Source organism: Haematobia irritans, chromosome 4 (assembly GCF_050003625.1).
Source record: "Haematobia irritans isolate KBUSLIRL chromosome 4, ASM5000362v1, whole genome shotgun sequence".
Lineage (NCBI taxonomy): Eukaryota > Metazoa > Arthropoda > Insecta > Diptera > Muscidae > Haematobia > Haematobia irritans.
The window spans coordinates 121,305,870-121,330,605 of NC_134400.1; the positions used below are offsets into that span (position 1 = coordinate 121,305,870).

The 24,736-nt window shown below is 31.3% G+C and overlaps 2 protein-coding genes across 2 annotated transcripts in view; one reads left to right on the forward strand and one right to left on the reverse strand.

Annotated features, from left to right (window-relative positions):
* The window catches only part of LOC142235747 (uncharacterized), a 63,406-nt gene that overhangs the window by 6,002 nt on the left and 32,668 nt on the right, over positions 1–24,736 (forward strand). The window contains exons 3-4 of the mRNA XM_075307005.1: positions 14,577–14,845; positions 22,828–22,944. Of these exons, the coding sequence (XP_075163120.1) occupies positions 14,577–14,845; positions 22,828–22,944 (386 nt within the window). The remainder of the gene's footprint in view (positions 1–14,576; positions 14,846–22,827; positions 22,945–24,736) is intronic.
* LOC142236080 (uncharacterized) lies at positions 262–23,125 on the reverse strand. Its single transcript, XM_075307334.1, has 5 exons — positions 22,984–23,125; positions 22,794–22,911; positions 12,857–13,131; positions 12,637–12,794; positions 262–820 (listed from the first exon to the last, which is right to left on the reverse strand). The coding sequence occupies exons 1-5, from the start codon at positions 23,008–23,010 to the stop codon at positions 697–699; spliced, it is 702 nt and encodes a 233-aa protein (XP_075163449.1). The 5' UTR covers positions 23,011–23,125; the 3' UTR covers positions 262–696.

Sequence of the window (24,736 nt, forward strand, 5' to 3'; positions counted from 1 at the left end):
TTTATGAGTAAATGTAGCCAAAATGTAATCAGGTCAATAAACGAAATGTGAATGGAATTAAAGATATGTTTCCGCAAAGATTTTTATTTTGCTCATAACGATGTTATCTTATCTCGAAAGCACAATTTGCCAAATACCTCACAAATTCACAGATGTACGATGATATATAAACACTCATAGAGTGCAAATGGGACACATGGTAATTTGACTGTAGTGCTATACCAAGAGAAAAATTAAAAAAAAAGATATTAACAAAAAATATGAATAAAATTATAATAATTTTGGTAAAGTTTATTAAGAATATAAATATTTTATTAAAAATTAATATTTAATATTTATTTTTAGTCATTTATTTACTTGGTTACACCATGTCTCTGTAACATAAATGGATGTTTGGGTTCTGAGGATGCTATCGCTGGTGTTTGCTCTCAAAATGGTTCGTCGGGATTTATGGCTCTGAAGTGTGATGATTCATGTAAAAGGTTGATATTTATGACGATGTGGAAGTTTCCAAGAAATCTCAATTTAATGACAAATTTGTTTTCAGTTTTATTGTGTGCTATATCTCCGAGGGTAAATTGGTTGGTATGATAAAAGAATGTCCTTCAGCCATGTATTTTGATGAATCCAAGAAATATTGTTCATCAGACAAGCCCGATTATTGCTCCTAATTGTAGTGGTTTGACAAAAGTTCAACTATTCTTCTATACAATCAGAAGGCCTTTCCGCTTGACAATTCATTGTTACTTCATTAAAAAATCCAGCACAGTAAAAATATGTTCCCAAATATTGGCCAGACAATAGGTAGCAATAGATATATCTTGATAAAATAAAAATAGAAAATTAAAAATTAATGAAATAAATAAAATCTGCATCTATCTATATCTATATCTATATCTATATCTATATCTATATCTATATCTATATCTATATCTATATCTATATCTATATCTATATCTATATCTATATCTATATCTATATCTATATCTATATCTATATCTATATCTATATCTATATCTATATCTATATCTATATCTATATCTATATCTATATCTATATCTATATCTATATCTATATCTATATCTATATCTATATCTATATCTATATCTATATCTATATCTATATCTATATCTATATCTATATCTATATCTATATCTATATCTATATCTATATCTATATCTATATCTATATCTATATCTATATCTATATCTATATCTATATCTATATCTATATCTATATCTATATCTATATCTATATCTATATCTATATCTATATCTATATCTATATCTATATCTATATCTATATCTATATCTATATCTATATCTATATCTATATCTATATCTATATCTATATCTATATCTATATCTATATCTATATCTATATCTATATCTATATCTATATCTATATCTATATCTATATCTATATCTATATCTATATCTATATCTATATCTATATCTATATCTATATCTATATCTATATCTATATCTATATCTATATCTATATCTATATCTATATCTATATCTATATCTATATCTATATCTATATCTATATCTATATCTATATCTATATCTATATCTATATCTATATCTATATCTATATCTATATCTATATCTATATCTATATCTATATCTATATCTATATCTATATCTATATCTATATCTATATCTATATCTATATCTATATCTATATCTATATCTATATCTATATCTATATCTATATCTATATCTATATCTATATCTATATCTATATCTATATCTATATCTATATCTATATCTATATCTATATCTATATCTATATCTATATCTATATCTATATCTATATCTATATCTATATCTATATCTATATCTATATCTATATCTATATCTATATCTATATCTATATCTATATCTATATCTATATCTATATCTATATCTATATCTATATCTATATCTATATCTATATCTATATCTATATCTATATCTATATCTATATCTATATCTATATCTATATCTATATCTATATCTATATCTATATCTATATCTATATCTATATCTATATCTATATCTATATCTATATCTATATCTATATCTATATCTATATCTATATCTATATCTATATCTATATCTATATCTATATCTATATCTATATCTATATCTATATCTATATCTATATCTATATCTATATCTATATCTATATCTATATCTATATCTATATCTATATCGATATCGATATATAAAATCAAAACTATGTTTGTTTATTTGTTTCTTTGTATGTTCCGCCACTGATAAAAATATAGTCGTGAGACCATACATTTCTGAATTAGGATAATTCAGTTGTTGTTAACACATTTTTAAAGGAATACAAAACCTCATGAAAAAAAAACTAGAACAAGTATATACGGTTGTAAGTTCTTCCAGGACGAAGCTATGTACCCTCTACCATGGATTGCGTAGAAACTTCTGCTAAAGACTGTCATCCACAATCGAATTAGTTAGTCCATTCGTGGTATATATTATACAAAAACAAGTAAGGACAGTATAAAGTCGGACGGGACCGACTATATTATACCCTTCACCACTATTTGATACCATCTTAACATCTTCAAATTTGTTAGGAACTATATAAAGGTTTATATTCCTATATACAAATATTTTAATTTGAACCGATTTGGACAACATTTTCTAAACTTTCACAAAATGTCTAGAATCAAAATTTAAATTGGTTAATGACCGGAACGGACCACAATGCTACTAAAAAATATTGGATATATTTAAATTGCAAAAATTTTGCAAATCTGCATTTATGATTTATAGGTCGCTATATATGAATTAGAGTATAGGTAAATTTGAATCATTTTTGCGAGTTTTGACTTAACAGTGACGATTTTACAAGGAATATGTGGGAAATTTGGTCATATTTGCTAAAATCGGAAGAACATATATATGGGGGCTATATCTAAATCTGAACCTATTTCAACCAAATTCGGTATGTATATTTATAATGTTAATTCTACTCCCTGTGTAAAATTTCACGTAACTCGGAGTTAAACTTTGGTCTCTGGGGCCGTAGGAGTGTACATCGGGCGAAAGCTATATATGGTAGCTATATCTATATCTATATCTGAACCGATTTCAACCAAATTCGGTACTCATATTTATAATGTTAATTCTACTCCCTGTGAAAAGTTTTACGTAAATCGGAACAAAAGGTTGGCCTCTGGGGCCATAGGAGTGTAAATCGGGCGAAAGCTATATATGAGCGATAAATCTAAATCTGAACCGATTTGTCCGATATTCTGAAAAAATTTACGAGACTTACAAAATATTCAATTATATGAAATTGGAAGAAGATCGGTTGATAAATACGTCATTTATGACCAGATCGGATATAAATATATATGGCAGCTATATCTAAATCTGAACCGATTTTTTCCAAAATCAATAGGGATCGTCTTTGAGCCGAAAAAGGACCCTATGCCAAAGTTGAGGACGATCGGACTTAAACTGCGAGCTTGACTTTGAACACAAAAATACTTCGCTAAATCGACTCAGAATTTAATTTTAAGCCGTGCGGTATACTAAAAGATGGGTCTATGACTATTCCTTCTCGGTGTTACATACAAATGCATAAACTTATTATTCCCTGTACCACAATAGTGGTGAAGGATATAAAAAGGCCGATTAAATAAGTATACAATTCAGTTTGACAAAATTTTCTATAGAAATAAAATTTTTACAACATTTTCCATACACGCAAAGAAAAAAAAAACGTTTGGAAAACGTGTACCGAAAACGTTTTTCTTTTGTTAGAGTTTTTTGAATTGCTTCGAAAATTTTAAACTTTTATCACCAAAAAAATTCGTTTGTTATAAAATTTTTATTTTTTCAATAAAAAAAGTTATTTTTGAAACAACAACACAGTCCATTTCGTTTATATCAAACACTATTCTTTTGTGACTTTAGGTCTTTAATAAGACACATTTTGCAGTTCATAATGTAATATACTACAATGTAATGTTGAAATTTTTTTTGGGAATCTTCGGAACATATCTGGAATATATATAAAAAAAAAAAAAACTTTGGTCGAAGCAGGGATCGAACCCATGACCCTTGGCATGCAAGTCGGACGTAGCAACCACTGCTCCACGGTGCCAAACTAAATGTTTGTTTCTGTTAAATAAACTTTGTTTATTCGGTTCGTGGGCGCCGCAAGCTATGCTATATAAATATAACTTATATGGATATTTATCTATTGATGACCATAACAGGTACATAGCTCAGTGGTTAGTGTGTTGGCTTGCAAAGTGCATGGTCCGCGGTTCGATTCTCCGTCCAGGCGAAAGGTAAAAAATTTTAAAAATTTATAAAATCGTATAATTTCTTCTACATTGTTGGTATTACAGGAAAAGGTGTTAAGAACTAAAAAAACTCGTGGATGTGAGAAAGATGTGAGGGAAAATGCAATTAGCAAGAAAACAATGTTTTTTTGGAGTTTGTCTTTATGAAATTGAAATGAATTTACATCCTGGAAAAGAATAAACGTTTATCACAAAAAGTATATACTTTTCTTCCAAATACACTTCCTTACAGCGAAAAACAAATGAGAAACGCACTTTGTTTGTCTAAAGGAAGGAAAGAATTATTTTTTTGCGTGTAGAAATAAAATTTTGACAAAATTTTCTATAGAAATAAAATTTTAACGAGATTTTCTATAGAAATAAAATTTTGACAACATTGTTTATAGAAATAACATTTCGACAACATTTTCTAAGAAATAAAATTTTGACAAAATTTTCTGTAGAAATAAAATTAAAAAAAATCCATAGAATAAAAATTTGACAAATTTTCAATAGAAATAAAATTTTGACAAATTTTTTATAGAAATAATATTTTTAACAAAATTTTGATAAAATTTTCTATAAAAATGAATGAATGAATTTTGACTAAACTTTCTATAGAAATAAAATTTTGACAAAATTTTCTATAGAAATAAAATTTTGACAAATTTTTCTATAGAAATACAAATTTGACAAAATTTTCTATAGAAATAAAATTTTGACAAAATTTTCTATAGAAATAAAATTTTGACAAAATTTTCTATATAGATAAAATTTTGAAAAAATTTTCTATAGAAATAAAATTGTGACAATATTCTTTATAGAAATAAAATGTTGACAAAACTTTCTATAGAAATAAAATTTTTACAAAATTTTCTATAGAAATAAAATTTTCTATAGAAATAAACTGTTGACGAAATTTTCTATAGTAATAAAATTTTGGTAGATTATTTTTTACTCGAATGGCAACCATGATTATGAACCGATATGGATCAATTTTTGTGTGATTGGGGATCGGCTATATATAACTATAGACCGATATGGACCAATTTTGGAGTGGTTGTTAGCGGCCATATACTAATACCACGTTCAGAATTTCAACCGGATCGGATGAATTTTGTTCCTCTAAGGGGTTCCGGAGGTCAAATCTGAGGAACAGTTTATATGGGGGCTATATATAATTATGGACCCATATATACCAATTTTTGCATGGTGGTTTGAGACCATATACTTACACCACGTTCCAAATTTCAACCGGATCGGATGAATTTTGCTCCTCCAAGAGGCTTCGGAGGTCAAATCTGGGGATCGGTTTATATGGGGGCTATATATAATTATAGACCGATATGGACCAATTTTTGCATGGTTGTTAGAGACCATATACTAACACCACGTACCAAATTTCAACCGGATCGGATGAAATTTGCTTCTCTAAGAGGCTCCCCAAACCAAATCTGGGGGGGTCGGTACCCTTTGCCCTACTTTTTTTTAAAGTACAGTAAAAAAACTAAAATTCTCCGATTTACTTGAAATTTACAAAAAGTTTACGAAATTCATATGAGGTCATATTTGGACAGGTAGGAGGACCTTCCTCTTAGTCGATTTACTTGGAATTTATGGGAAATGTTCGGTAGTTTATAAAATGAATGTAGGGTACGTGGTTTTTCGATATCTGGTCGGGTAGGGGCAAAGGAGAGAGTTCCCCTTGCCCGATGAAAACTTGGTACATAATTTTATGATATTTACCAGACTTTTTTAAGTAAAAAACTTAAATTTACATGAAATTGACAGGCAACGTAGAGGGTGCTACATTTTTATACCCTTGACCATAGGATGGGGGTATATTAACTTTGTCATTCCGTTTGTAACACGTCGAAATATTGCTCTAAGACCCTATAAAGTATATATATTCTGGGTCATGGTGGAATTCTGAGTCGTCCGTCCGTCCGTCTGTTGAAATCACGCTAACTTCCGAACGAAACAAGCTAGCAACTTCAAACTTGCCACAAATAGTTGTTATTGATGTAGGTCGGATGGTATTGCAAATGGGCCATATCGGTCCATTTTTACGTATAGCTCTCATATAAACGGACCCCCAGATTTGGCTTGTGGAGCCTCTAAGAGTAGCATATTTCATCCGATCTGGCTGAAATTTGGTACATGATGTAAGTATATGGTCTCTAGCAACCATGCAAAAATTGGTCCATATCGGTCCATAATTATATATAGCCCCCATATAAACACATCCCCAGATTTGACGTCCGGAGCCTCTTAGAGGAGCAAATTTCATCCGATCCGGTTGAAATTTGGTATGTGGTGTTAATATATGGTCTCTAACAATCATGCAAAATTGGTCCATATCGGTCTATAATTATATATAGCCCCCATATAAACCGTTCCCCAAATTTGCCCTCCGGAGCCTCTTGTAGGAGTAAAATTCATCCGATCCGGTTGAAATTTGGAACGGGTGCTAGTATGTGATCGCTAACAAACATGCAAGAATTAGTCCATATCGGTCCATAATTATATGTAGCCCCCATATAAATCGATCCCCAGATTTGACCTCCGGAACCTCTTGGAGGAGCAAAATTCATCCGATTCGGTTGAAATTTGGTACATGATGTTAGTATATGGTATCTAACAACCATGCAAAAATTGGTCCCTATCGGTCCATAATTATATATAGCCCCCATATAAACCGTTCCCAGCCCAGCCGTTCCGGAGCTTCTTCCAGGAGCAAAATTCATCTGGTTGAAATTTAGAACATATGGCCGCTAATAACCATGCCAAAATTGGTCCATATCGGTCTATAGTTATATATAGCCGATCCCCAATCACGCAAAAATTGGTCCATATCGGTTCATAATACTGGTTGCCACTCGAACCAAAAATAATCTACTAAAATTTTATTTCTATAGAAAATTTTGTCAAGATTTTATTCCTAGAGAAAATTTTTTCAAATTTTAGTTCTATAGAAAATGTTTTCAAAATTTTAATTCTATAGAGAATGTTGTCAAAATTTTAATTCTATTGAAAATTTTGTCAAAATTTTATTTCTATAGAAAATTTTGTCAAAATTTTATTTCTATAGAAAATTTTGTCAACATTTTATTTCTATAGAAAATTTTGTCAAAATTTTATTTCTATAGAAAATTTTGTCAAAATTTTATTTCTATAGAAAATTTTGTCCAAATTTTATTTCTATAGAAATTTTTTTTCCAAATTTTATTTCTATAGACAATTTTGGCCAAATTTTACTTCTATAGAAAATGTTGTCAAAATTTTATTTCTATAGAAACCTTTCTATAGAAACTTTGGATTTAAATAAATTGTCTTTAAGTTAACTGGTATGTTAAAATTTTAGTTTTAAGATTAAAACGCTTTAAATATAGGCTAGGGCATATTTTGAGGATTTCAAGTGTAGTTCACTTTGGGTTGAGTGAATTACCCGAATTTATTCTGATAATTGGTTGATAGTTTTGCTGCAAGTAGAGGATGCTGATGAGGAATGTGGTAATTCCGAAACAGCTGTACATCCAACCATCTTGCAGTCTATAGGGCTTTGCCCAAATAAATTTGACAAGCATACTTTTCCTCTGTTGGTTAAGCTACACTTGTAGTTTAGTCAATGCATGGCTTTAAGCTGAGATCAAAAAAACAGCAATAACGATTGAAGAGAAGCCAACAATAACAAACAAAACGAAAATTTTATTTCTATAGAAAATTTTGTCAAAATTTTATTTCTATAGAAAATTTTGTCAACATTTTATTTCTATAGAAAATTTTGTCAAAATTTTATTTCTATAGAAAATTTTGTCAAAATTTTATTTCTATAGAAAATTTTGTCCAAATTTTATTTCTATAGAAATTTTTTTTCCAAATTTTATTTCTATAGACAATTTTGGCCAAATTTTACTTCTATAGAAAATGTTGTCAAAATTTTATTTCTATAGAAACCTTTCTATAGAAACTTTGGATTTAAATAAATTGTCTTTAAGTTAACTGGTATGTTAAAATTTTAGTTTTAAGATTAAAACGCTTTAAATATAGGCTAGGGCATATTTTGAGGATTTCAAGTGTAGTTCACTTTGGGTTGAGTGAATTACCCGAATTTATTCTGATAATTGGTTGATAGTTTTGCTGCAAGTAGAGGATGCTGATGAGGAATGTGGTAATTCCGAAACAGCTGTACATCCAACCATCTTGCAGTCTATAGGGCTTTGCCCAAATAAATTTGACAAGCATACTTTTCCTCTGTTGGTTAAGCTACACTTGTAGTTTAGTCAATGCATGGCTTTAAGCTGAGATCAAAAAAACAGCAATAACGATTGAAGAGAAGCCAACAATAACAAACAAAACGAAAATTTTATTTCTATAGAAAATTTTGTCAAAATTTTATTTCTATAGAAAATTTTGTCAACATTTTATTTCTATAGAAAATTTTGTCAAAATTTTATTTCTATAGAAAATTTTGTCAAAATTTTATTTCTATAGAAAATTTTGTCAAAATTTTATTTCTATAGAAAATTTTGTCCAAATTTTATTTCTATAAACAATTTTGGCCAAATTTTACTTCTATAGAAAATGTTGTCAAAATTTTATTTCTATAGAAACCTTTCTATAGAAACTTTGTACTTAAATAAATTGTTTTTAAGTTAACTGGTATGTTAAAATTTTAGTTTTAAGATTAAAACGCTTTAAATATAGGCTAGGGCATATTTTGAGGATTTTACACCTTTAGATTAAAGTTTTTTTTTTTGAATTAATAAAAAAATTTACCTTGAAGTATCTCTTAAATATTGGATTTTTTATCTGAAAAACTTTATTAATACAAATGAAATCTGTATCGTAATTTCAATCTTATTTTTCCTACACTAAAAACAAAATGTTTACTTAGATCCAAAGATTTTGATCTTCCCTTATGGATTTTGCTATTGAAAAAATATAAAGACATTTTTAGCGACATATCTGGCTTTAAAATTGGATCAATAAAATTAAATTGAGAATAGAGATCTAATTTATCAAATGTTCATTCTCTTTTCGCGGTATATTAATAAAGCTATTCCCGTACAAACAAATGCCAGTTTAAATATCCAAATTATAAGGGATACTTCAGAGTAAGAATTGTTTTTATACCCTCCACCATAGGATGGGGGTATATTAGCTTTGTCATTCCGTTTGTAGCACATCGAAATATTGCTCTAAGACCCCATAAAGTATATATATTCTGAGTCGTGGTGAAATTTTGAGTCGATCTGAGCATGTCCGTCCGTTCGTCTGTTGAAATCACGCTAACTTCCGAACGAAACAAGCTATCGACTTGAAACTTGACGCAAGTAGTTGTTATTGATGTAGGTCAGATGGCATTGAAAATGGGCCATACCGGTCCACTTTTACGTATAGCCCCCATATAAACGAACCCCCAAATTTGGCTTGCAATTGCTCTAAGAGAAGCAAATTTCATCCGATCCGGCTGAAATTTGGTACATGATGTTAGTATATGGTCTTTAACAACCATGCAAAAATTGGTCCATATGGGTCCACTTCTACGTATAGCCCCCATATAAACGGACCCCCAAATTTGGCTTGCGATTGCTCTAAGAGAAGCAATTTTCATCCGATCCGGCTGAAATTTAGTACATGGTGTTAGTATATGGTCTCTAACAACCATGCAAAATTGGTCCATATCGGTTCATAATTACATATAGCCCCTATATAAACCGATCCCCCGATTTGGCTTGCGGAGCCTCTAGGAGAACCAAATTTCCTACAATCCGGCTGAAATTTGGTACATGGTGGTAGTATATGGTCTCTAACAACCATGCAAAAATTGGTCCACATCGGTCCATAATTATATATAGCCCCCATATAAACCGATCCCCCGATTTGGCTTGCGAGGCCCCTAAGAAAGGCAAATTTCATCCGATCCGGCTGAAATTTGGTACATGGTGTCAGTATATGGTCTCTAACAACCATGCAAAAATTGGTCCACATCGGTTCATAATTATATATAGCCCCCATATAAACCGATCCCCCGATTTGGCTTGCGAGGCCCCTAAGAGAAGCAAATTTCATCCGATCCGGCTGAAATTTGGTACATGGTGTTAGTATATGGTCTCTAACAACCATGCAAAAATTGGTCGACATCGGTCCATAATTATATATAGCACCCATATAAACCGATCCCCCGATTTGGCTTGCGAGGCCTCTAAGAGAAGCAAATTTCATCCGATCCGGCTGAAATTTGGTACATGGTGTTAGTATATGGTCTCTAACAACCATGCAAAAATTGGTCCACATCGGTTCATAATTATATATAGCCCCCATATAAACCGATCCCCCGATTTGGCTTGCGAGGCCCCTAAGAGAAGCAAATTTCATCCGATCCGGCTGAAATTTGGTACATGGTGTTAGTATATGGTCTCTAACAACCATGCAAAAATTGGTCGACATCGGTCCATAATTATATATAGCACCCATATAAACCGATTCCCCGATGTGGCTTGCGAGGCCCCTAAGAAAGGCAAATTTCATCCGATCCGGCTGAAATTTGGTACATGGTGTTAGTATATGGTCTCTAACAACCATGCAAAAATTGGCCCACATCGGTTCATAATTATATATAGCCCCCATATAAACCGATCACCACATTTGACCTCCGGAACCTCTTGGAAGACCAAAATTCATCTGATTCAGTTGAAATTTGGTACGTGGTGTTAATATATGGCCTCAAACTCCCATGCGAAAATTGGTCGATATCGGTCCATAATTATATATAGGCCCCATATAAACCGATCCCCAGATTTGACCTCCAGAGCCCCTTGGAAGAGCAAAATTCTTCCCATTCGGTTGGAATTGGGTACGTGATGTTAGTATATGGTATCCAACAACCATGCAGGAATTGGTTCCTATCAGTCCATTATTATATATAGCTCCCATATAAACCGATCCCCAGATTTGACCTCCGGTGCCTTTTGGAGAAGCAAAATTCATCCGATCTGCTTGAAATTTGGTACATTGTGCTAGTATATGGTCGTTAACAACCATGCCTAACTAGGTCCATATCGGTCTATAGTTATATATGACCCTCAGATAAATCGATCCCCAATCACACAAAAATTGGTCCATATCAAGTTCATAATTGTATATAGCCCCCATATAAGCGACCCCCATATTTCAATTCTGGCTCTCTACGTACAAAAATTCCATATCGATTCGTAATTATTTATAGACAACTATACATAACTTTTTTGTCTAATATATACCATGTATGGACTAAATCACAATTTAGAAAACGATGTTAAGAAGTTTTAAGATACCACAACCCAAGTAATTCGATTGTGGATGACAGTCTTTCGTAGAAGTTTCTACGCAATCCATGGTGGTGGGTACATAAGATTCGGCCTGGCCGAACTTGCGGCCGTATATACTTGTTTAGTTTAATATATACCACGTATGGACTAAATATGTGCCATATTTTACGGTGTTAGGAAATTTTAAGATAACTTGTCATCGGCAAGTGTTACCGCAACCCAAGTAATTCGATTGTGGATGACAGTCTTCAGTAGAAGTTTCTACGCAATCCATGGTGGAGCGTACATAAACTTCGGCCTGGCCGAACTTACGGCCGTATATACTTTACTTTTTTAACCAAACAAAAAAAAAACTTTAAACCATTGATGCTAAGTCCTCAAAATAATTCGTAGCCTATATTTGAAGATTTTATCTTAAATCTAAAGATTCAATATTTCAGTTAATTTCTTAAGATCAAAAATTTGTTTCTTTACTTTAAGGAAAATTTACCTTAATTCTAAGACATACAACTTTATCGGAGGGACGCGATTTTCCAAAAATGGTGTCCTAAATTTAATAAAAAAATTATAAATTTTAATTAAAATTTCATTATTTTAAAGAAATTTGCCTTTAATATTTTGTAAATTACGTATCCTAAAATTAGCGTAATCTTTAACATCACGTAAATAAGTTTTTCAGCGTAGATTTAAAGCTAGATACGTCCCTTAAAAATGTCTTTATTTTAAAGAAGTCGAATCTTTGGCTCGAAACCAATACCAAAATCTTTAAGGGAATAAAATAAGAGAGATTCAAAACCTTTGTTTTGGGTTACTTTACATTAAGAACATTGCACAGGAAAAATTTTAATGAATTTTATGGAAAATATCTGTAAAACAAAGCTTCTTCTAATTGAAATATCTTTATATGAAAGAAATTTGTCCTTAATGTTGTGGATCTTAAAATTTAGGATATATTTTAATTTATTTTTTTTTTTGCAATATTTACTCCAGTGTACTTAGAAAACTTACTCTTTGCATGTGGGATCATTGGATTTGAAATATCCTACTTTTCCTAGTTCTGCGCAAAATTCATTTGCATTAACAGGTGGTTTAATGGTGGTAGTGGTAGACTCCGTAGTTGTTGGCGGCAATGAACTTGTTGTGGGATTAATTTTTAAACATGATGGCTATAAAAAGAGTTAATCTCATGATAGTTTAATGTCAAAAATGTAATAGCATCGCAATGTACCTTATTTGTTTCAGATGGTACACAAATATCTTTTGTGTAGACATTGCAAACATAACCCTTGGGACAGGAATAAATAGTTTCGGCATATGCCTGTGAACAAAAACCATATGTTGTTTGATCCAGACATGTGAAATTTGCTTCAAGATTTTTACAATTGTCACAATTTTCTTCATAACAGATCGGTGTAAAACCATCATCGGGTAGACGGCATATTCGACGATCCGTGGTGCAGACACTATTATCTGGGCATTTGGTTACAGTTGCTGTTATTTCTCCTAAAATTGAGATAAATTTTGTGTGAATAAATAAGAGAGATATTTTGGGGTAGTTAACACATCATGTGTTACCAATTTTTTGGTGAAAACCCCATGTCCGACTTATGGTAAATTGACAAGGAACGACTAGGTTCAGTTGAGTTGCATCCAGAGAAGTCATATGACCGTCTTAAACATGTTTCAGGAGCATAATGATATATCTGGACGGGAAACATGGAACCGGTTGTCGTAACCATGTTATTTTCTATTATTTCTGATTTTGGCAAACATTTTTATGTTTGGCGGGAAAACAATATTTTTGCTACAAAAATGTTCCATGTTGCCCGTCCAAAAATTATATTATGCACTTGAAGCATGTTTGGGGTGATCATATTTCTTTTCAACTTCAGCACCCAGAGAGAGAATATGATCATCTCCTACACAGAAAGAAATTTCACGAAAAATTTCCTATTTAAAATTTTAATTGAGTTTTAAAAAATATTCAATTAAAAATTTAATTGAATCAAAAATTTTTTTAATTGAAACAACAATCAATCACAAAACATAATAGTATCAATTAATTTTTTAATTGATACTAACATTTCTGCGATTGAAAATTAATTGGATCAATTAATTTCGTGAACGATATATATGGGAGCTATATTTAAATCTGAACCGATTTCAACCAAATTTGGCACGCATAGCTACAATTCTAATTCTACTCCCTGTGCAAAATTTCGATTAAATCGGAGTAAAAGATTGACCATTGTGGTCATATGAGTGTAAATCGGGCGAACGATATATATGGGAGCTATATCTAAATCTGAACCGATTTCAATAAAATTTGGCACACTTGACTATAGTACAAATTGTTCTTCTTGTGCAAAATTTTAAGCAAATTAGGGTAAAACTCTGGCTTCTGTGGCCATATAAGTCCATATCGGTCGAAATAACAAACATATATATGGGAGCCATATCTAAATCTGAACCGATTTCTTCCAAAATCAATAGGGTTCTATTCTGAGCCAAAACACATACTTGTGCCAAAGTCGATTGGACTAAAACTGCGACCTAGACTTTGATTACAAAAATGTGTTCACGGACAGACGGACATGACTATATCGACTCAGGAGCCCACCCTGAGCATTTTTGCCAACGACACCATGCGTCTATCTCGTCTCCTTCTGGGTGTTGCAAACATATGCACTAACTTATAATACCCTGTTCCACAGTGTGGCGCAGGGTATAATTAATTAAAATGAAATCAATTAATTTTTTAATCAATTATTTTTTAATGTCCAATTAACACTGTGTTTGATACTATCATTTTCATGATTGAAGACATTTCAATTAAAAAATTAATGGGATCAATTAATTTCGTGATTGGATCAGAAAAAAAATTTGTGTGCAGTAAGTAGGCCTGGACAGACAAACATTTCGGACACAGGCCATGAACATTCCAACAGAACTCAGAACCATCACACTCAGCTCGCGTCAACCACGAATGGATTAAAAAGGTGTCACCAAAATCTACGGATCTCAATCTGTTGTCCTTTTACGCCTGGAGAATTGTAGAAAATGCCAAAGTGTCGATAATCTCAAGACGTCGTCAAGACTACGGATCTCAATCTGTTGTTCTTTTAGGCCTGGAGCATTCTAGAAAATGCCAAAGTGTCGATAATCTCAAGACGTCGTTTGGTTGGGAATGGGTAAAAATACCGCAGAGCCACATCGTGTGCTGGCTTCAGAGATGGCCAGAGTACACTGAACAAACAGCATGTGCGGTTCTAAAGATTTTGTCTTTACTTTAACAATTTTGGTATTGATTCCGAGCCAAAGAAGCGGACAATACAAGTAAGGAGATGGCCAGAGTACACTGAAAAAAAGGCATGTGCGATTCTAAAGATTTTGTCTTTACTTTAACAATTCTGGTATTGATTCCGAGCCAAAGAAGCGGAGAATACAAGTAAGGATACTTTTAAGACACAATTCTCTTTTAAATTTGGGTTTTGTGTACTTGCTTCTGGGAAGCAAATTTTAATTTTTCGTTTTTTCAGCTTTATTTCTTCATATGCTATAAAGTCCTTTCAAAACGAGTTAACGACAACTTTATTTCCAAAATTCAAACTCGACTAGAAATTATGCTATGTTTCAAGTGAAAACGTCTTTAAAATAAAGTGTTGAAAAACATGTCCTATTTTTGAACGATTTTTTGCTTTGTAGTCAAGATGCAAAAAGACAAAAAAATTAAAGACAATTTCGTTAATTTTAAAGAATTTTTCTGAATTATTAAAGTCAAGTTTACCTTACCAAATAATTTTTCTTTCACGATATGATACCCATTTTTAAGTAAAATTACTTAATTATAAGGACAATACGACTTCATTGGAAAGTTTATCAACTTTTGGACAAGGAAAAAAAAACTTTATATTAGAGAAATGCGTCTTCTATGCTAAGCAAAATTTGCATTCGTATTTTAAGGACATGAAATTTTTGGTCTCACGACAATATTTTTTTTTCAGTGTAGCATCTTTATGGGTTTTCTACTGTAAAAAAGTTGTAAATGTTGAAAACGTCATATACACACAAAAATTTTTTTCCGATTCAATCACGAAATTAATTGATCCATTTAATTTTTAATTGAAATGTCTTCAATCACAGAAATGAAAGTATCAATTTAAAAAATTAATTGAAGGTCAATTAAAAAGTTAATTGATCCAATTAAAAAATTAATTGATACTATTATTTTTGTGATTGATTTTTGTTCCAATTAAAAAATTTGTTGAATCAATTAAATTTTTAATTGAATATTTTTTTAAAACTCAATTAAAATTTTAATTGGAAAAATTTTCGTGAAATTTTTTTTTGTGTACCTTATAAAAGTTAAAAGTTGTAGTAAATTTCAGAAATAGACAATTTGACAACACCGATGCTATTTGCATTGTTGAGATGTTCTGGATAGATCACCAGTGCAAAGATGCTCTGGACAGAGGAAGACTAGAAGAAAACTGGCCTAATAATATTTTGACATTTTTACTCAAGAACAATTTGCAGGCATATGGAAAACATCTGAATGATGCGCGTTTTCAAATTGTTTAAACTGTGAAAATTGTTGTGTCAAAAATTGTCAAAAACTAAGTATTTTACGACGTTTTCGAGGTGTTGTAAAATATGTCGTAAATGTATGTCAAATACCTTACAGTTTACGACAGACCACCACTGGCTGGCTTTGCTGGCCGTTTGAAGGCCACAATTCGGTCCAAAGATAAACAAGTTACAAATCTAATTCGATTCTATAATTTGATCTTATTTCTTTGCTTTGTTGCATTCAGGCTCACAAAATGGACAATTCCGATTTTCACTCCGTTCATTAGACACATAGTTTAGGGAGTTAAAGTTTTTACATTGTGAAGAAATTTTGGAAAATAAAAAAAATAAATTGAAAAATTTTGGGAAAAAATCTGAAAAAAACGTGGTGTACTTTGGCTTTTCGAGTTTTGTCAAAATTTGTACAAATAATAATGATTCTTCCATACTCCACAGCAAACGTAGATTTTTTTTACTAATTATGATAAAATTCTAGTACAGTATAAACAAATAACAACATACTCGTATAGACATATCTGTCGGAAACACCATAAAAAATCACCTGTTTTTGAAAACACGGGCCTTTTTCTTGAGTTTCAAAATATTTAATTTTTAAATAAAAATATTACTCAATTAATAACAATATTTTAGAAAAATAGATTTTTTATACAAAAATTACGAAATATTTTTGTTTTACTAGAAAATGATTTTTTTTATGTTAATGTTATTTGCATACAAACCTGATTTCTTTGCATTTTATTTTATTGAAATGCATTGTTGTGTATATTAGTTTTCTGTTTTCTATGTGAAATAAATACTTCTTTTTGTGTTTACCCAAAAAATATGTTTAATTTTAATATTATTTATATTGCCGATTTTTAAAATGTAAGTGCCGATTATGAAGGTTTTTATCGAAAAAAGTGATGAAATATTATTGAAATTTGAAATTTTATTGGCAGCCCTGGTTGCATTACATATCAGCTACCCTGCATATACTGCCTCTTTACTGTCTAATTGCACAAAAAATTTTTTTTCTGATTCAATCACGAAATTAATTGATCCAATTAATTTTTGAATTGAAATATCTTCAATCACGAAAATGATAGTATCAATCACAGTTTTAATTGGACATAAAAAATACTTGATTAAAAAATTAATTGATTTCGTTACCAAACTTCAATCTTTTTAATTGATTCAATTAAAAATTTAATTGATATTGATTGCAAAACTCAATTAATTTTTTAATTAAACAAGTAGGTAAAGTAGATAGTCGGGCGGGGTCGACTATATCATACCCTAAACCATCCTTACTGAATTAGTAAACATAAGCATTTGTGGGGTAACATTGATATAGGTATGGGAGATAAATCGCAGTTGCATATTTAAGAAAATTAATGGATACATGTTTATGGATGCTTTGTATCAATCTGACTATAGCTCATAGTCAGTGTTGCCAGGGAAAGTGTTCGGTTTATCCTACCAGGACAAAAAAAGTTTCCTACTTTCCCATACATTCCCAAATAGTTTTCCCTACAATATTTTTCGTTAAATTTAAACAAATTTTACAAAAGAAAAATGGTTCTAAGTACTTTATTATCAACGTATATAACTTAGAATATAAATTTGTATTACCACCACGGTTGCCACAGTTGGTAGAATTCTACCCAAAATAGTATTTTTTTTTTGTAAAATCTCTATAAAAATAAAATTTTGGAAAAAGTTTCTATAAACAAATTTTTGTGAGAAATTTTCCTATAGAAATAAAATTTTGACAATAAATTCTATAGAAATAAAATTTTGAGAACATTTTTTATAGAAATAATATTTTGAAAAAAAAAATCTATAGAGATACAATTTTGACAAAATTTTCTATAGAAATAAAATGTTGACAAAATTTTCTACAGGAATAAAGTTTTGACAAAAATTTCTATAGAAATAAAATGTTGAAAAAATTTTCTACAGGAATAAAGTTTTGACAAAAATTTCTATAGAAATATTTGTTTAGTAGATTTGTGGTAATTTGTGGTAATCTTCAAATTTTGTTAGATTTTTTGGAACGAGTGGTAACTGTTGTTACCACACATTGTTAAAGATCAAGCCTTGCCGGCTTCTAATTTCCTCCTCTAGAGCCACCAATAAAAATTATTACAAATTGTGTTGAGTGAAAATGTCCCTACATTGTGGCCCTACGTCCCTACAAGACGCTATATATTAGAAAAACCCTACATATAGGGAATTTCCCCTACTTCTAGCAACTCTGGCTGTAGTTGATATTGCACCTACGGGGTTAGTATGCCATTTTTAGAAAAAAAGAGAAAAATCGCTCAATTAGAGTGGGTAATAAATCCAAATTTGTAAAAATCGAGAAATATTCTTATGTAAGAGCTACAAGTACGTATAAATACGATCGGCTAATACATCAAAATTTGAAATTTGAGTAGCATTGGTTAATAAATAAGAGTACTATGGCCAAATTTGGGAAAATCGAGCGATGCATATATATGGAAGCTATATTTAAATCTAAACCAATTTGCATAATATTTTGCGGGTTTGATTAATACCACAAAAGGTTACCTTTTGCAAAATTTGAGTAAGATAAGTTAAGAAATGAGGTCTGTATGGTCAAATATAAGGTTATTAGGGGCGAATTTTTCAATCGAGCGATACATATATGGGAGCTATATCTACATCTGATCGATCGATTTCGATGAAATTTTTCACATGTAGTTAGTCCTATAGAGGACTGGATCTAGCCAACTTTGAGTAAGATCGGTTAATAAATAAGGGTTCTATGGCCAAATTTGGGAAAATCGGGCTATACATATATATGGGAGCCATATCTAAATCTGAACCGATTTCGATGATTTTTTGCACATATAGTTAGTGCTATAGAAGATTACATTTAGCCAGCTTTGAGTAAGATCGGTTGATAAATAAGGGTTTTATGGCCAAATTTAAAAAAAATCGGGCGGTACATATATATGGGTGCTATAGCTAAATCTGAACCGATATCGAAGATTTTTTGCACATATAGTTAGTGCTATAGAAGATTACATTTAGTCAACTTTGAGTAAGGTCGGTTAATAAATAAGGGTTTTGTGGTCAAATTTGGGAAAATCGGGCGATACATATATATGAGAGCTATATCTAAGTCTGAACAGATTTAGATGAAATTTTGTAGACTTGAAGACCGATGAAAAAGATTACCTTTTGCCAAATTTGGTGACGATCCAATTGAAAACAAACGCAACGTGACCCCATTTGTCGAAATCGGGCGAGACATATATATGGCAGCTATATCTAAATTTGATCCGATTTCTTCCAAATTCAATAGCGTTCGTCCTTGGTCCCAAAAAATCGGTTAATAATTGAGACCGGAATCCTGTGAACAACAAATACATGGACAGACGGACGGACACCAAGCGCTAGATCGACTCAGGAGGTGATTCTGAGTCGATCGGTATATGTTTTATGGGGTCTAAAGTCAATATTTCTGGTAGGCACATTTTTTGGCCGATCAAACTTATTATACCCTGACCACTATGTGGTTTAGGGTATAAAAACCCGGAAGTGGTGCAAAATTGACGCAGAAGCGATGAATTTAACATGGGCTTGTCATACAACGGAAGTCCTCCATTTCAACAGACGTTGCACTGAATTTGCATCACTTCTTTAGGTGTGATCTGAATCCAATGTTTGGATGTAAATTAAAAAATTCTGTACGATTTTGTCAAATAAATAATTTTTATGATTTTTAATGGATTCTAACGGTTGTCGGAAATGTTTGACCTCAAATATTTTCAAAAATTCACAATTTTTTCAGATTGAATTTAGCATTTTTTCGACAAAATTTAAATAATTTGTACCATTTTATGAACTCTTACTCTGTTTTTAACCTATATGAAACAAAAACAAGTATATACGGCCGTAAGTTCGGCCAGGCCGAATCTTATGTACCCTCCACCATGGATTGCGTAGGAACTTCTACTAAAGGCTGTCACCCACAATCGAATTACTTGGGTTGCGATAACACTTGCCGATGGGAAGGTATCGTAAAACTTTTTAACACTGTCTTCTAAATTGTAAGTTAGTCCATAAGGGGTATATATTAAACAAAAAAACGGCCGATTAAATACGTATATAATTCAGTTTGACAAAATTTTCTATAGAAATAAAATTTTGACAAAATTTTCTATAGAAATAAAACTTGACAAAATTTTCTATAGAAATAAAATGTTGACAAAATTTTCTATAGCAATAAAATTTTGACAAAATTTTCTATAGAAATAAAATGTTGACAAAATTTTCTGTAGAAATAAAATGTTGACAAAATTTTCTATAGAAATAAAATGTTGACAAAATGTTCTATAGAAATAAAATGTTGACAAAATTGTCTATAGAAATAAAATGTTGACAAAATTTTCTACAGAAATAAATTTTTTACAAAATTTTCTATAGAAATAAAATTTTGACAAAATTTTCTATGGAAATAAAATGTTGACAAACATTGCTATAGAAATAAACTTTTTACAAAACTTTCTATAGAAATGAAATTTTGACAAAACTTTCTATAGTAATAAAATTTGACAATTTTTACATGGCTGTTAGAGGCCATATACTAACGAAATGTACCAAATTTCAACCGCATCGGATGACTTTTGCTCCTCCAAGAGGCTCCGGAGGTCAAATCTGAGGATCGGTTTATATGGGAGCTATATATAATTATGGACCGATATGGACCAATTTTTGCATGGTTGTTAGAGACCATATACTAACACCACGTACTAAATTTCAATTGGATCGGATGAATTTTGCTCATCCAAGAGGCTCCAGAGTTCAAATCTGGGGATCGGTTTATATGGGAGCTATATATAACTATGGACCGATATGGACCAATTTTTGCATGCTTGTTAGAGACCGTATACTAACATCAGGTACCCAATTTCAAACGGATCGGATGAATTTTGCCCCTCCAAGAGGCTCCGGAGGTCAAATCTGGGGATCGGTTTATATGGGAGCTATATATAATTATGGACCGATATGGACCAGTTTTTGCATGGTTGTTAGATACCATATACTAACACCACGTACCAAATTTCAATCGGGTAGGATGAAGTTTGCTCCTCCAAGAGGCTCCGGAGGTCAAATCTGGGGATCGGTTTATATGGGAGCTATATATATTTATGGACCGATATGGACCAATTTTTGCATGGTTGTTAGAGACCGTATACTAACATCAGGTACCAAATTTCAACCGGATCGGATGAATTTTGCCCCTCCAAGAGGCTCCGGAGATCAAATCTGGGGATCGGTTTATATGGGGGCTATATATAATTATAGACCGATATGGACCAATTTTTGCATGGTTGTTAGAGACCGTATACTTAGACCACGTACCAAATTTCAACCGGATCGGATGAATTTTGCTGCTCCGGAAGGCTCCGCAAGCCAAATTTGGGGATCGGTTTATATGGGGGCTATACGTAAACGAGGGCCGATATGTCCCATTTTCAATACCATCCGACCTACATCAATAACAACTACTTGTGCCAAGTTTCAAGTCGGTAGCTAGTTTCGTTCGGAAGTTAGCGTGATTTCCACAGACGGACGGACAGCCGGACAGACGGACAGACGGACGGACGGACGGACATGCTTAGATCGACTCAGAATTTCACCACGACCCAGAATATATATACTTTATGGGGTCTTAGAGCAATATTTCGATGTGTTACAAACGGAATGACAAAGTTAATATACCCCCATCCTATGGTGGAGGGTATAAAAAAGTTAAAATTGCCCATTATTTAAAAGTATGAAAAAACCAAGTTATAAAAAATTGAATTAAAAGAAGTTCCTGGGTAGTTAAAATAAAGAACATCATTGGGAGTGCATCTTCTGGAAGTGCTTTTAAAGTTGTGCCTTTGGAAGAACACAACAATAACAATTTTCACTTACTTTCTGAATTGGCTTAGTGGTTTTAGTTTGATTAACAATATGTTGATTGTTGAACTACATTTTTAATTGAAAATTAAAAAAAATGTTCATCACTTTTTTAACTGACTTAGTCTTCAGAATTCGATTAAAAAGTTAATTGTATCGATTAATTTTTTTATTACAAATTTTAAAATTTCCGATCATTGAGTTAATTAACTTAATGTTTCTATCTTGATTAAAAAGTTAATTGTATCAATTAATTTATTAATTGAAGAAATTTCCAACTTCTATTTGAGTTAGTCTACGAGCTGTTGTCGTAACCTAATTTTTTGTCCTATTTGCCTATGTTACAGGCAGAGAATTAAGCCGCCGATTTGGGGCCGTCAATTTTAGCCGCCGCCGAATATGTCGACTCATCTCGACAAAAATTCAATAATATCGGTTTAAATCAGAAAAATGTATTAAACATTTTCGTATGTTTTGCCAAAATTTTGAACCTTTCCATCACAATCAATCAATTTCAAGCTGTTATAATAAGAACAAATTTTCCCTTTTCCCAGTGCTTTGGGCTCAGCTATTTAATAATGAGAATATATAATTCTCCTTCCAAATTTCCGGACTCCACTATGGATATAGAAAATCTTAAATAATACTATATATACCATTATAACATGTCGAGAAATGATTTTCATCCAGGCATGCCACATTATTGGAATCCAAGCACAAATCACATGTTCCAACTCGTGAAGATCCTCCAAATCGTGTTAGAACCACTAGAATCTATGAAGATGTCATTATAGAGGTTATCACTAAGTAACACAATTCGTTTTTACAGAACTTAATTTCACTCACTATAGAAATCTCATACAATATAGCCATAGTATATTATTAAAAATTATTTTTCTTTATATATAATCCAATATACAGATTTTGATCATAGAATTTTTAGCTGCGATTTATGTCACTTGTTTTAAATTTTTCGATACTATCTTCCACCTAGATCAATGAATAATGACGAATTATATCGGCGAGCCTATTAAAATAACGATAAAAATCAAGATTCGTATGTGTTCTTTTTGTTATTGTGGTGATTACAATCATAAAGATAACTCATTAAATGAGTAAATATCCAATTAAATTTTGTTCTCTTATATTTGTTTTTGTTAATATTGATTTTTTCTAGAGTAAAAAAAAAAAATAATTCATTGCACAGGTGGTATAAAACAAGAAGAAAAATGTGAGAGATCTAAAGACGAGTGAACTTTCTAAACTACAAGCAGAGAGTTTGATTATCGTGATCACATTCAAATAGCATGATTATATGATTTGGATCAATATCATGGCATAGTAAAAAAAAAAGAAATTACCTCCAAAAAAAATCACTTTTTCCCTAATGGAACTGCGTCATATTTATCATTTGATTGAAAAGAATACACCGCAAAACATATTAAAAAGCTAATGTAATTTTAGAAAAATTTAACAAAATTACACAATTAAGGTTATACTATTTTTATTAAAAATTCTAGTTCTTTTTGTGTTATTTAAGAAAAATTCATATTTTTTTCCTTCGAAAAAATTCGAACTACTAATTGTCAAAACGTTTCGATCTAGCCATATGACTTTCCAGACAGACACAATTTAATTAAATTTACTCATGTTAGAAAAATTATGATTTTACGTAAATTTTACTCATTTAGAAAATCATATTTTAACCGGATTTCGAATTTAGCAAAATTGTGTATTAAGAGGTTGTTGTCTCTACTCAGTATTGTTTGGCAAATCTCCATGAATACACTGAAAAAAATATATCTAAATTTTAGGATGCGAAATTTACAAAATATTAAGGACAAATTTCTTTAAAATAATGAAATTGTAATTAAAATAAATTTTATAATCTTTGCTACAAAAATTGTTTTCATAAAATTTGGGACACAAATTGTGTAAATTTGCGTCCCTCCGCATGTCTTTCACCTAAGGCTAATTTTCCTTAAAGTAAAGAAACTCATTTTTGATTTAAAGAAATTGTCCTAAAATTAACTGATATGTTGAAACTTTAGATTTAAGACAAAAACGCGTCAAATATAGGCATAGACTTTTTTAGATTTTGAGGATTTAGTCTCTTTGGTTTAAAGTTTTTTTTTTTTTTTTTGAATTAAGAAAACATTTTTATACCCTCCACCATAGGATGGGGGGTATAATAACTTTGTCATTCCGTTTGTAACACATCGAAATATTGCTATAAGACCCCATAATGTATATGTATATATTCTGGGTCGTGGTGAAATTCTGAGTCGATTTTAGCATGTCGGTCCGTCCGTCCGTCTGTTGAAATCAAGCTAACCTCCAAACGAAACAAGCTATCGACTTGAAACTTGCCATAAGTAGTTGTTATTGATGTAGGTCGGATGGTATTGCAAATGGGCCATATCGGACCACTTTTACGTATAGCCCCCATATAAACCGACCCCCAGATTTGGCTTGCAGAGCCTCTTGGAGGAGCAAAATTCATCCGATCCGCATGAAATTTGGTATATGGTGTTAGTATATAGTCTATAATAATCATGCAAACATTGGTCCATATCGGTCCATAAATATATATAGCCCC

Excerpts from the sequence above, each read along its gene's own strand:
- LOC142236080 (XM_075307334.1), bottom strand. The coding sequence starts at position 23,010 with ATGGCTATATTGTATGAGATTTCTATA. Across the intron at positions 22,912-22,983 it reads TATTGTATGAGATTTCTATA|ATTCTAGTGGTTCTAACACG; the intron begins GTGAGTGAAATT and ends ACATCTTCATAG. Across the intron at positions 821-12,636 it reads AATGATCCCACATGCAAAGA|ATATATCTATTGCTACCTAT; the intron begins GTAAGTTTTCTA and ends TATTTTATCAAG.